The sequence below is a fragment of the Stylophora pistillata genome, chromosome 2, assembly GCF_964205215.1.
Source record: "Stylophora pistillata chromosome 2, jaStyPist1.2, whole genome shotgun sequence".
Classification (NCBI taxonomy): domain Eukaryota; kingdom Metazoa; phylum Cnidaria; class Anthozoa; order Scleractinia; family Pocilloporidae; genus Stylophora; species Stylophora pistillata.
This window is the reverse complement of record NC_142520.1, coordinates 4375911-4389133: the sequence shown is the minus strand read 5'-3', so window position 1 is coordinate 4389133 and position 13223 is coordinate 4375911. Positions and strand designations below refer to the sequence as shown.

General features: G+C 39.9%; 1 protein-coding gene across 1 annotated transcript; it reads left to right on the top strand.

The window, feature by feature from the left end:
- The first annotated feature begins 6244 nt into the window (after positions 1-6244).
- Positions 6245-7146, top strand: LOC148736746 (uncharacterized). Its single transcript, XM_088751021.1, has 2 exons — positions 6245-6710; positions 6907-7146. The coding sequence occupies exons 1-2, from the start codon at positions 6546-6548 to the stop codon at positions 7102-7104; spliced, it is 363 nt and encodes a 120-aa protein (XP_088607147.1). The 5' UTR covers positions 6245-6545; the 3' UTR covers positions 7105-7146.
- The last annotated feature ends 6077 nt before the right edge of the window (positions 7147-13223 follow it).

The following is a 13223-nucleotide window of genomic DNA, read 5'->3' as shown; positions in this document are numbered from 1 at the left end:
CTCGTCTATAAATCCCTCATCATACAACAGTTCGTAAAACAGTACCTTCAGTGCTGCGTCGTGTCTAGAGAGATACTTGCTCTTGGCTAGCGCACTGCATCCTGACAAGATATGTGCCACACTCTCTGGAGCCTTGCCGCATAATCTGCACCTCACCTCGCCTTCCCCGCTTGTGTGGGTCTTCTGACTCGTGTATACTCGCGTTGGCAGTAGCTACTCGTATAGCTCGACGAGTCCAGCAATTGTGTGTGATAGGCAGTTCTTCCACTCTGTGAGCCCCCAGAAACACCCATCGGCACTCAAACTCTCATCCTCCAGCCTAGTAGTCACTAGACGCCCTTGCCATCGTTTGTTTCTGATCTCATCATCTAACTTCTCAATTTGGCACCTCCGCACCTCTTTCTTTATCCCTTGCGCGTGTTCCAAATCCAACTTGTTGTTATTATTATTATTATTATTATTATTATTATTATTATTATTGTTACGTCCACACGCGTGCGTGAGCACTTAGTCAGCTATCCTGACTATCAACGAACGCTTTTCATTCCACTAATTTATTCGTGTTTTTCTCGTTGCCATATTCCCACCTATCAAGTAGCTCCTTTTTCTGCCTTTAAAAGCACACACAATTCCTCTATTCGCTCCGACGAAGGGCTAATGCTCGAAACGTCAGCTTTTATAATCGTAACGGTGGCCAATTTAACATTTCAACTTTGTTGATATATTCAAATTATTTCGTTACCCCCACCGACGCAGCCCCAAACAGTTTCTTTAGAAACTATCAGCCTTTATTATACAAAAGACCTTTATTTCGCCGAAAAATCCTTGGAAAATAGACTACACGTACTAAATGCACACAGTAAGTGAAAAGTCGAGAGAGTCGGCAAAGCTTAAAATCCATGTACCGGAGAGAAACAGACCTATAAGAAAATTGGTGTCTTCCACGTGACCAAGTGAAGAATGTTGAATTACGAAACACGTCTACTCAGTCGACGATCGACCTCAAAGTTGATCACTTCCTAGCATTTTTCAGGCGTTCAGTTTGTAGAACGGAGTAAAATAATCAAAGACGAGGAAGCGGATAATGAAGGTTAGACCGCGAAAAAGGAGGGAGGCTTGAGTTTGAGTCGCCAAAAAAGAGGGAGGCTTGGCTTGGATTGCAAAGAGATGGGAGGCTTGGGTCGGATCGAGTAAAAGGAGAGAGGCATGAGTCGGATCGCCTCCCTTCTTCACTTTCTCAGTTAGTTAGCGTTACAAACGTCACTGAAGGAAAGGAACGTCGCAGAAGGAAACAAACGATTGAATTCTGTTCACCCTCATATTTCATCTTCACAATCATGCAGTCAAATCTATTACTCTTAAAAGCTTTAGATTTCATTAAAACTATCCCGAAACTGGTACTCTTTTTTTGAAAACCCATTAAATTTATTGTAACACGGCAAAAAAACTATAGGGAAATTTTGGTAAGAAGTTCAATACAAATTGATGATCAACTGAGAAATTTCCAATGCGCTCGTGCACTACGCAAACCTTGTCCTTTCATTCATAACATGGAGAAAATATCGAAACTCAAGCGATCCATTAAGAATACTGATCATTTCACATGCATCTTTGCCATTTTCATATATTGCATAAGTTTTAGTCATCGCCAATGGTTATACATAGGGAAAAAAAAAAGAAAACGACCAAGCGACCGATTCCGCGAACACTTTCGTAAATTAGAAAGGTGGGGCAGGAGGGTATCCAAAGTCGCAAGACAATTTGAACTCTGTAATTATTCTAAGCAGCATTTGGCAGTCTATCTCATTTCCCCACGTCTAAGCAGTAAAGAAAATACGCCAAATTTAAGTATCAACGAACGCTCTTCATTTAACTGAATTATTTTTGTTTCTAATACTACCATGATCCCAGCGATAGCGTTGTTCCGTTTTTTGCAAGTAAACACACAACCCACAAATCCTCTATCGCTCTAACAAAGGAGTAACGCTCGAAACCTCAACTTTAGAGAGTCCTTAAGGTGGCAGATTTAGATTATTTACTCAGCTGCACTACACTGCGTATCCTGAACTGCGCATAAAATCACGTAGTCAAGCGTATAAGTGCGCGCGCATTCCTTAAACACGATATTGTTTTTTAATCAACTGACCAGTTAAGGAGGTAACAACTCGAGGAACGTTTGAGTCGATGTCGTTTAAAACTGCGTGATTTTTTTTCACTAATTATCTATCTCAAAACATTCAGCCTGTCAATTTTTTTTTTCTTTTTTTTTTTCAAACCTCACCGTAGAACCTCTTGCTTTCAGTTACCACTTCTTACTCTGAGCAGTGGTCAGCCGTTCGTTGTTTTGCCTTGTACTTTGTGGATAAGAGTAAATGGAGTCGCAGGGTACCTCATTAATAAATATTCACCGAGAAAATGTGAGCTCTGCACTAACAGAGACATAACTTTTAGCCATATATTTTATTTATAGAGCACCTCGAATACGCCTCAGGTCCTCATCCCCCCTCTTCCCTGATAACAAAATAGATAGATACACTTTAGACAGACAGACAAGCACCTCCATTTGATTTTGAGGCTTAGAGTGGATCTTTTTTGATGATTAAAAGCTACTGCCACTAGAACCCTTAGCCCAAAGATGCATTAAATCGATGTTGCAAAAAAGTTGCAGGAAATTAATGCTGCAAAAAGCTGAATACAATTTATGTCGACAAAAGGATAAAATTCAATTGCTAAACATAAGAAATGAGCTATATTATCATCTAGAAAAATTGATTGTAACAACATATTCGCGTAACTGTTTAATTCCTTGCCTCCACAAGGAGGCAGTGTGGCCGAGCGGTTAGAGTGTCGAACTCGTAATCCGCCGCTCGCGGGTTCGAGTCCCACCCTGGGCACTAGCTTTGTTTCACGGTAGCCCCGTGTTCAGATCTCTGGCCACGCTTGTAAATAGCCAACTGGTTTGCCTCCGGCCGGTTGGGGTTCTTAATGATGTTCTTAATGATGTGATGTTCAATTTAGACCATTTGTTTCATTTCTTTGCAAAGACCACAATGGAAACTACTGGTTCACCAGTAATTGTGTAATCCTTTAAAAAGGCTTTTTTTTTTTTTTTTTGTACATGTGCAACACTAGAGTTAGGAGAATACAGATGCATTCTAATCTCAGCTATGGTATTTTCGGCTTACTTTTCATTGTCACGTTTGTGATATCGATTTCTGAGCACGATAGTAACTAAGAAGTGCTGCAGTAACTAAGACTACAACCCACCAGGTGTACCAGTTGTGTAGTAAACGTAGAAAGCGCCACAATTTCCCATTTTGACATAGTGGGAACAGTTACAGCAGCTTGAACTCCAGTGAAAGCAGGCCAGTGTACTGACCCCACCATCAGCCACTGTTGAATGTCCACCATTTAACCATACAGTTACGACAGTGCCGCACCTGTACATAAGTGGACATGAAGTGGGCATTCTGGTTCCTGCTGCCCCTTGAAAAGGATACCAGCCAATGAGTCCACTGTCACAATATCCCTGATAAATACTGTAGGTCTACGGCTTGGTGTAAGTCGTCAGACTTTGATAGTTTTGACATTCTAAGGAAGGCAGAAAACGATCAGTTAAAGAATGTGTAGCCCAGTCTGTACTCAGACAAAAAAAAATTGGATAGCTTATATCAAAGCTCAATAGTGATAATAATGTCAATAATAATAATGATAGTAATAACAATAATAACAGTAAAAATAATGATAACTCCGCTATATGGTCGTCAATAAAAAAAATATATATCTGCCTAATCATCCGATTTCTTAAATGTCAATGCATTCATTCATGGAGCTGATAGCTCCATTATAGCATCAAAACAGGTTTAAAACTTAGGTATAGTTGTGTATCATCAGTGAAACAGTGCACAGATGGAAGATGTTGTTCGACTATTTTAAAAGATTCGATGCGTAGATAACAAAAGATAAAGGTCCCAAACCTGAGCCTTGGAGAATACCACAGTCAAAACCAAATCGGTGTGACATTGTTCCTTAGACATAAATGCGTCGACGTTTCCACATAGGTTGGACGTAAACCAATCAAGAGCCTTTCCTCTAATACCCATATTAGCTTAAAAGTCCTTGCAGTAGTACGAGGTGATCAACAGTTTAGCGTCTCACTCCGCGCTCAGTGAGACTTGCATTTCGTAATTTTCCCCTCTCTCGACTGTATTGCATCTCTAGTAGGGCCCTAAGTGAAGCAGTCTAAATAAAAGATATTTGGTAAGACAAATTTGCCGTTGTCGATGTTTTCATCGATTATCTTGGATCCCAGAATCTCAAGGTAAAATCCTTTTATCTGGACGGAGCTTCTAAAAAACAATGCTATTGCTTGGACTATTGATCGTTCTTGGTAAGTACTTCTATGAAACCAATTCGGTGTGGGAGAGCTAGAGACAGTTTTAATAACTTCCTGTTACGTTTTCTCCACGATACTATTACAGAATGCTTTCACAATTTCTTGATGCTCGTCTTGACCCACTTAATAGACGCGAAAACCTGGTGAGGAAAATGAAATAGGAAGAAATAAAAACAAAATGATAGCCGAGAGCTTTTTTATTATTTTGGATGGTCCCTTTTGTCATCTCTTAACTATAAGTAAAAGCGAATTACAAACAAGACGTAAATTACATGTAGGTAGAAAAATCAACCTATACCGGAACACAACAAGTTAACCTACTCCCTTTTTTTCATATCTCTCAGCGATTTGTGTATGATTCACTCTGCGTTTCATCTCTTTTATACGTAGTAATAGATGTCCACCATGTTATCCTAATTTTTCTCTATACAATAAACGTAGTCCTTTGCCGAGCGAGGATAAAACGTAACGGCGATCTCCTTTCAAAGAGATGTTTTTTCTAGACTGCCCTGTTGACACAAGCGCTCTCCCGTGACAGAAACTTTTTCAAGGAATGATTAGCTGAGACGACACAAAAATTGATCTTAAATATTTCAAATATACAGGTCACTATGTTCTGAGTCTGTAGAACTCCGCTTTAATGGATGTAATTAATTTTCTTTCTCCTTAACAAACTCATAGTGGTGATACACTTTGGTCTGTTTACTGTCGCCATAAAGGCGCATTTCTCACATGGGCAGCATTTAGTTTATCAAACTTTTTTCTGACACGTTTTTCTTTATTAGAGACGAAGAAATATATAATAGTTTTCTTTTCTTAACTTGCCGAGTCAGTTTTTTTTTGTTATAAATAAGAATGTCAAGAAAAACTTTACAAATGTCCCGGTATCGATGATTTAATAGGAACAATGAACTTCCTGACACTTCATTGTTTTAAAACCCACGTTTCCATGGGTCCATGGGTATCTTATTATCGTCCTGCTTGTCTCGCAATGGATTCCTCTGCCTAACCCCCTCCCCCCCTCTTATGAAGGCATGGCTATGAACTAAGGAATTACTTTTCATGACTGGTGATTTACAATTTGTATGGTTTCGTCTCTCTCACAGCGACTAAGATCATGCTAATTTCAACTCAAGGTTTGTATTTTATCTCTCCGAAAAAGGGAATAGGACATTTTAAGGGATCAACATTGTCTAAGGTGTTCACCTCTGCCGTCAAGGGCTTGACAATGCATCATCTATCGCTAAATAAATCTTAAGAAGCGAACTACTCGGGAAGATCACTGATTTGTTATTGCTAGTAATTGTCCCTACAAAAGAGGTAAGAAAAGACAAACAAACAAATAGGGGAAGGTGTTGGCCTATAAACTAGACTGTAACTTCAATCTTAGGGCGGGTCCCCATCCCGAAAAAAAGACAAATAAATAAATAAATAAAAATTGTAAGAAAGTTTATTCATCTAGTTATCTGTTATAATCATCTAGTTAATTCATCTAGTTATCTGTTACTCATTGATTGAAGATGGCATAAGCATACCGAAACATGTCTCTCAAAAAAGTTGTCTATTTCTTACAATTTTTTTCATACTTGCTACTAGTACGACCTTATGGAAATAAATAAAAATGAATAAAGAAAGACAATTGAAATCAGAAAAAAACTGAGAATCTAAACAACGTAATAACTGTCTTTTTCTATACAGACCGATAATACTAATAAGTGGAAAGGGATAAAAAAAACCAGAAAGACAAAAGTAATCAAAAACTTCTTTGGGTCCTCTACCCATTATAATTTGTTTCTAAAAGTCCATGGAACAGGACGTGAGGGGAAATAAAAGTGATCTACAAAAAAAATTTATTATGTAAAAGAAATAAAAAACAGTATGACTGCAAACGAGGAACATCATTGACATTTTTAAATTTATCTACTAAATATTCACTTTTCTAGCGCAGATAGTCATTGCTCCAGCCGTAACAAAACGCTCAGTCACCCAGAACTTAACGGTACGGAGTGCCAGCAAAGGATTGGCCAATGGCGTCGGAACTGGCATATGACAGTATGTTTCAAGGAAACAGATACATTTATTGACCAGGAAATGTTGTGATTCTTGGTGTGAGCAGTTGGCTTCTTGTTTCGGACAGTCGTCCGGTTGAATGTCGAGCTGTAAGAAAATATGGAGGTGCAGTAGGCCTCGCAGACACCTCCCTATCATCATGACAAATAGAACAGACTCGTCATATATGGGCAGTATCACAGTGAAACACTGCTGGGCAAGGAAACCGCATTTTCTTGCCTTTAAGCTAACATCAGATATCAAGGTACGTGAATTTTCTTCTTGTGTAACATTTTTTAGCGCCTAATGTTTCCTAGTGTTCCTTTCACTGTTTACAGAGCTTTTGCATAGATTTTGTAAGCCATTAATTAATTTATTCCTTCAAGAGTAAGGCTACTAGATGATATACGTTAACCACCGTTTTATTCCTGCTTGAATTTTTTTAATTTTAACCTTCTCAGTTTCCAAGCAAGACACCTGTCGACGCCATCCTAAAAGAAGTGATAAACCCTTCTGGAGTTAAAATAAATCAAGAACAGATGGAGCGTGCTCTTCTCTCCGTTACTGATTTGGAGGAGTTCATCGGGAAATTTTCACAATATCGTCTTAATCAAACTGCACCTGAGATTTACATCAGCGGTGAACATGCGGGTGGGTAAATGTTAAAAGCTGATTTGGGAGTTTTCTTCAATTCTAATACATATTTCAGGCATTTTTCGTCAAATTTTTGAGAAAAATCTGCTAGGGCAATACTTGCTTTAAATAATTGACTTTGGGTGCAAGCTTTGTCTGCATCAACCCTTCATCGAGTCCTGTTTGCGACATGTATCATTAAAGCTGTTCATACCAGCGAATTCCTATCGCACAATGACTGTCTCCAAGGAGACTTTTAATTTCGTACAATCTCGCAACAGCATATGTTAAAAAAAAATAAATAAAAAAAAATAAAACAACAAAAAAAAAACAGAAAAAAAACCATGGAGTCCGTCGCGGTGATGCATGTTTTATTATTAAGAAATGATCACCTATACTTTATTCGAATTTCATTTAAGAACGCTTGTTTGACTGATAATCATTCCAAACTGCGTTCATTGACTTCTTCTAAGTAATGGTTTTCAGACCTTCTAGGCCTAAATATTTTGAGAACGGTAACTTGTGACTAATACGAAAGCATCCTTATTTATATGGCCCATCGCCCAGAATTCAGCGACACATTCGGGTCCTTTTGTTTCACCAACCGCGCAGAATTTGAAATCTCGTCGGCGAGAAAATGCTAAACAATATAGAAAATGGCCTGAAATTTAGTTTAGTTTATTAGATTCGCCGATAGGCAGGGACACCGCAACAGCTTGCACCAATTACTGCGGGCCCAGTAAACCCACCCACGTCCGAACCCAGGGGAGGACATCCATCACACAGTAATCTCGCGTGTGGGAAGTTAACGTCTCCTACCCCCAACCCTGCAGGAGACGGGACCTCCATTTATTCGTCCCTATCCGAGAAGACTAGAATATCCAACCATTTGTTGATGTTATAGAAAGGTACCAAATTCTTCTCAATTATTTTAAGACCTTGAGTGTTGGCCCGGCCGGGGCTCGAACTCTCGACCTCCCGCATAACAGTCCAGCGCACTATCCATTGGGCTAACTTGTCGACCAAGGCTTACTAATTTCTATATTTTGACGAAACTCCGTAACATTCATTAGCTTTAGCGTACAGCTTTTATAGAAAAGGTATTAATAAAATATATTTTACAATCATAGAGTTTCCAGTCCCCCTATAAGTTCTGTTTTTTCCCTTGAAATTGGGGTTTTTTTGCCACTCGTTAGTATGGAAAGTCGCTTTTGATTTACATCAAGGCTTTATTTCTCATGAACTGAATCCAAATGTTCTGTTTTAGCATATTGTTATGGTAGTCTGTCATTCAAGGAAGCCTCGTACAAATTTTCGAAGGATTTTGACGATTAGAAGTTCCCGTTTTTACATAAATCCTGAAACAGCTTTTAGTCACTTTCTTGTTTTGCCCTTGTAGATTCCCAGGGGAAGTCGACTACCCGAGTTTAAGACCTCCGCGCGCATATTAATGGTGCGCGCTCACTATTTGGCAATGCTATTAACTTAAAACCCCTTTTCTGCGAAAAGCTTTTGGCCATCGTACTTTAACCATTTTGAATCTGACGACGTAACGCTCTGTAAAGAACGAGAATAAGACATCACGTCTTTTAGACACACTCGACACACTTCAAATAACTTTGAAACGATCCAAACCGGCACTGCTAAAAGGCGGTAGTTTGATAAAAATTTCGCTCTTCGAGCCTCCTCAGTCGTCCTCCAAATTAAAGTTCTGTGAAGAGCGAGAGTAAAAAAGCGTACGTACAAGCGAGTTACCCGCGCATCGTGCTTGCTATTTGGCAACGCTTTTGAAACCCTCTTCTGCGGAAAATATTTTTGCCTTCGCGTTTTAACCACTGCGAATCTAACCAGTCAAAAAAAAAATCTTTCCGAACACGAATTTGTTGACAAAATGCTTTGTAAAGAGCGCGGCCCACCTTTAATTACAGCGCTATTGTTAACTTTATCACGCCTTGGGATTTACATCACGCATCAAACCGTTGGATTGACTGCAGTTGAATCTGCCAAGAGACCAGAGTATTCCCAAAGCTTTTAAATCTTTTGACTAATTACAACCGACTTGTTCTTTAAGTGCAAAGTGTTACGTCGCGAATCAAGAAACTGGTCGCTGTAAGTACATGTCGCGAAAGACAATAACATTCTGGACGATGCTACAATTAAAATACATTGATTTTTTCATCAGACATTTTGGTCAGGAAGATTTTTAACGAAAATGAGAGTGATGTCCAACTTGGGGATGATAAAGGAGAAAACTCTCCGCAGGCTTGGATAACGGTTGGGAGAGTTATATGTTTTTCATTCTTTTAAGAGTAGAAAATTACACATTTTCTGTTGTATTATCCAATGTTTTTTTGGCGATTAATAATGGTGAGAGGACCGAGTGGAGTCCAACTCGGTCTTTAATCAAGCAAGTTTGGGCAGAATTGGACGAGACGAGGTCCTGTTGCCAATTAATGGTTACTCGCTGATGGTTACTGGCGACAAAAGTTGGACCTGTCCACCATGTTATGTGAAATTAATGCACGAACTTCCATTTCACTTCGCACCATTACTTCGCTGACGGAAGATTTAAACCTGTCTACTGTTTTTAAAGAATCAGGAGAAGAGCTTCCTACAACCTGGTATAGGTCTCAAATTAAGGGCTACTACAAGAACAACTTATACATTGGCCGTCTGAATGTAAACAGTATTCTCGGCAAAATCACCTAGGTGATCGATCTACTGATTGAGTGCCGCTTCGATATCTTGTTCCTTTCTCAAACTAAATCAGATAAATTTATTTCATCAACCCCGCTCTGTAACCCACATTATCGTATCATACGCAGAGACAGAAGGCGAGGCGCTGGTGGTATGCTTGTCTACATCCGCAATTCAGTTGTTGCTCGACGGCAGCCTAAAATGGAACCAGAGAAAGTGGAATCGATTTTCTTAAACGTCAAAGGATTTGTTAATAAGTCATTCTACATATGTGCCTGCTACCGTTCCTCGAACCCCTGCAGAGTATCTGACTTTATTTCTGCCTGCTCAACTGCTGCAGATAAAATGTTTAAGTCCAAGAGTGAAATTATATTCTCGAGTGATGTCAACATCGACATGCTTCAGAATGATTGCAACACTGATTTACGCAGTCATACTAATCCTTAACTGACTTTTGCGCCAGTTTTGTCTCACCAATACAATAGATAAACCGACAAGAGTGACAAACACGAGTGAATAGGCCTTTTGCAGTTAGACATCACATGCTTAGATACCGCATAGCAACGCCATACTGGAGAGCAAGCACACCAGTGATCTCAGACAAAATAGAGATCACAGAGGTCTGCATTCAAACAAAGAATACAGCGGATAACAAGTTAAAGGATATCCCAATTCGAGAAATCTTGTACGTTTTAATGAACGGCTTCCTTAGAGAGCATCAGCGAAAAACGAATTTTGAAGTGATTTTGCTGCTGATACTCTCCGGGAAGCTATTGACTACTTCTTACTGGATTTCTTGATTTGGGATACCTTTTGACCTGTTATCCACTGTATTCTTTGTTTGAATGCAGACCTCTGTGACCTCTATACTATCTGAGATCACTAGAGTGCTTGCTCTCCAGTATGGTGTTGCTATGCGGTATCTAAACACGTGATCTCTAGCTGCAAAAGGCCTATCGCTGATTGATGCTGTTCTTGTTAATCGACCGGAGCACTAGACTACTAGTGGCACCCTACACTGACTTGACATGAGCAACCATGACCTTATTTACATTGTCAGGAGGCAAACATTACCCAAATCCAAAGTCAAAGTAGTCGATGCCAGAAGTATGAGACACTTTAATCAAGACCCATTCCTGGCTGACCTAGCGACAACCCCTGGGGACACGGCTTTAATCTTTGACGACATTGATGATGTTTGGGCCCACTGGTCTAAACTATTTAATGTCATAGTAGAGAAACACGCACCCTGTAAGAGAGTCCAGTCTAATCAGCTTCCCTGGATCAAAGTAGAGATAAAGAAATCTATGCGCTAGAGAAACAAAATGTACAAAACATATCGTCACCATCCCACTAAAGATGCGTGGGAGCACTATAGGACACAAAGGAGCATAGTCACCAAACTGAAACGAGTCGCAATCAAACGATTTTGCACTGATTCTGCCTCTAATGCAAGCACACCCGACGGATCTAGAAAAAATCTGAAACCCCTGTTACTCTCCGTAGGGAGGTACGTCTCCCAAGAGGATATTCACCTCATAGATGACGGTAAAGTCATTAAAGAACCTTCAAACTTTTTTAACTCATTTTTTTCTACTCCAGTCCTGGACCAGTCTGCCCTAAAGCTCAGGCAGGAAGAAATTTTGACCCACCCTCGCATCTCCTCTATTTCATCGCATGACTTTAAGCTGAACTTTTCCTTCCAACCAGTACGTGTCTCATATATTTAAACTCTTCTGGATAGGATGAGGTGCAATAAAATCTTGCGGACCCGACAATATAATGCCCAAGATTCTTAAATATTCAGCATCATCTATAGCAGTTCACCTTACAAAGCTACTTAATCTCTGCATTAGTACCTCTACGTGGCCTACGGAGTGGAAGCTCAGCCACGTGACACCTACATTTAAAAAAGACGATGCCACTCTAGTATCAAAGTAGAGACCTATCAGTGTCCTGTCCATCATACCCAAGATCTTAGAAAAAGTCATGTTTGACCAGCTGTACGACGTATTTGAACCCTTGTTTTCGTCTAACATGTCTGGATTTCTTCGCGGTCACTCGTGCTGTACTTCTCTGATCAAAATGGCTGACGACTGGCGTCTGACTCTAGATTCCAAAAAGGTTATGAGCTCCATTGCAATCGACTTATCCAAAGCCTTTGATTCCACATGTCATAACCTGCTTCTCGCAAACTACGCGCTTATGGCGTTGGTGAGAAGGCAATTGCCTTCTTGCATTCCTACTTGTCTGGTCGCAAGTAAAGAGTGAGGGTCAACGGAGTTTTCTCGGATTGGTTACCGGTGTATTGCGGCGTTCCTCAAGATAGCCTGCTGGGGCCGCTTCTATTTAACATATTTATCAAGGATCTAAATTTTTCTATTCAACTAACCTCACTGAGGCTCTACGCTGATGATACCACAGCCTACGCGTCCAACACCGACATTTCTGCATTGGAACTGTCTCTTAACAAAGATCGTAAGAACCTCTCATCCTGGTTTACTTCGATTCAAATTATTTGTTCGTCAACGGCAAGAAAACCCAAGCCATGATCCTGGGTAAACACTCTCATGAGCCTGCTCTTTATATTGGCGACACCGTTATCAAAATAAGTGGCTTCCTGAATATCCTTGGTGTTCGTTTGGATGATAAGCTATCCTTTAAAGACCGCTTATCAACTGTTTTAAGGAAGGTCCCTACCAAGATCGGAGCTCCGAGACGACTTAAAAAGCTTGTCCCAGCTCATATCTCATTAATGCTGCACAAGGCCTATATACTTCCGCATTTCGAGTATTGTAGTCCATTTTTATTACGAATTGACAAAACCTTGAACAAGAAACTTGAATCTGCAAACTATTATTCCCTAAAAGTACTTTCAAATTTTTGGAAATAGCTTTGATTATGACTCTATATCGTCTGTTGTAGATATGCAATCACTGGAGCAGAGACGATATTACCAAACTCTTGTCCTCCTTTTTAAATGTGTAAAAGTTAATGGGCCTGACTATATTTCTGATTTATGCGAACCTCATATATTGCGCTACAATTCAAGGAACAGCCATCACAATCTCACTCAACCGTCCTACAATAATCGATATTATTTCAAATCCTTCACATATAAGGCTTCGCATATGTGGAATCAGCTTCCCTCTTAGATTAACCTATTGACGTCATCACTTTTAACCCTGGAGCACGAATTTGAGCACGTACTTAAACAGGTTGAAAATATCTTACAGACGATACCAGAATGAGCGCAATTGAGTGAAGGAGCTGGGACAAATAGCCAAAAAACCATGTCACTTGGACCTGAAAATCTGCGCGAAAATCGTGTTTCAGTACCCGACTACCTTTCCGAGCATGCGCTTTGAAAATAACGAGTAGTTTCTGAAAAATCTCTACACCAAAATGAAGCCTACTCAATTTCCAGCAAGCGAGGAGAGACTTCAGG

Excerpts from the sequence above, each read along its gene's own strand:
- LOC148736746 (XM_088751021.1), top strand. The coding sequence starts at position 6,546 with ATGTCGAGCTGTAAGAAAATATGGAGGTGCAGTAGGCCTCGCAGACAC. Across the intron at positions 6,711-6,906 it reads AGCTAACATCAGATATCAAG|TTTCCAAGCAAGACACCTGT; the intron begins GTACGTGAATTT and ends TAACCTTCTCAG.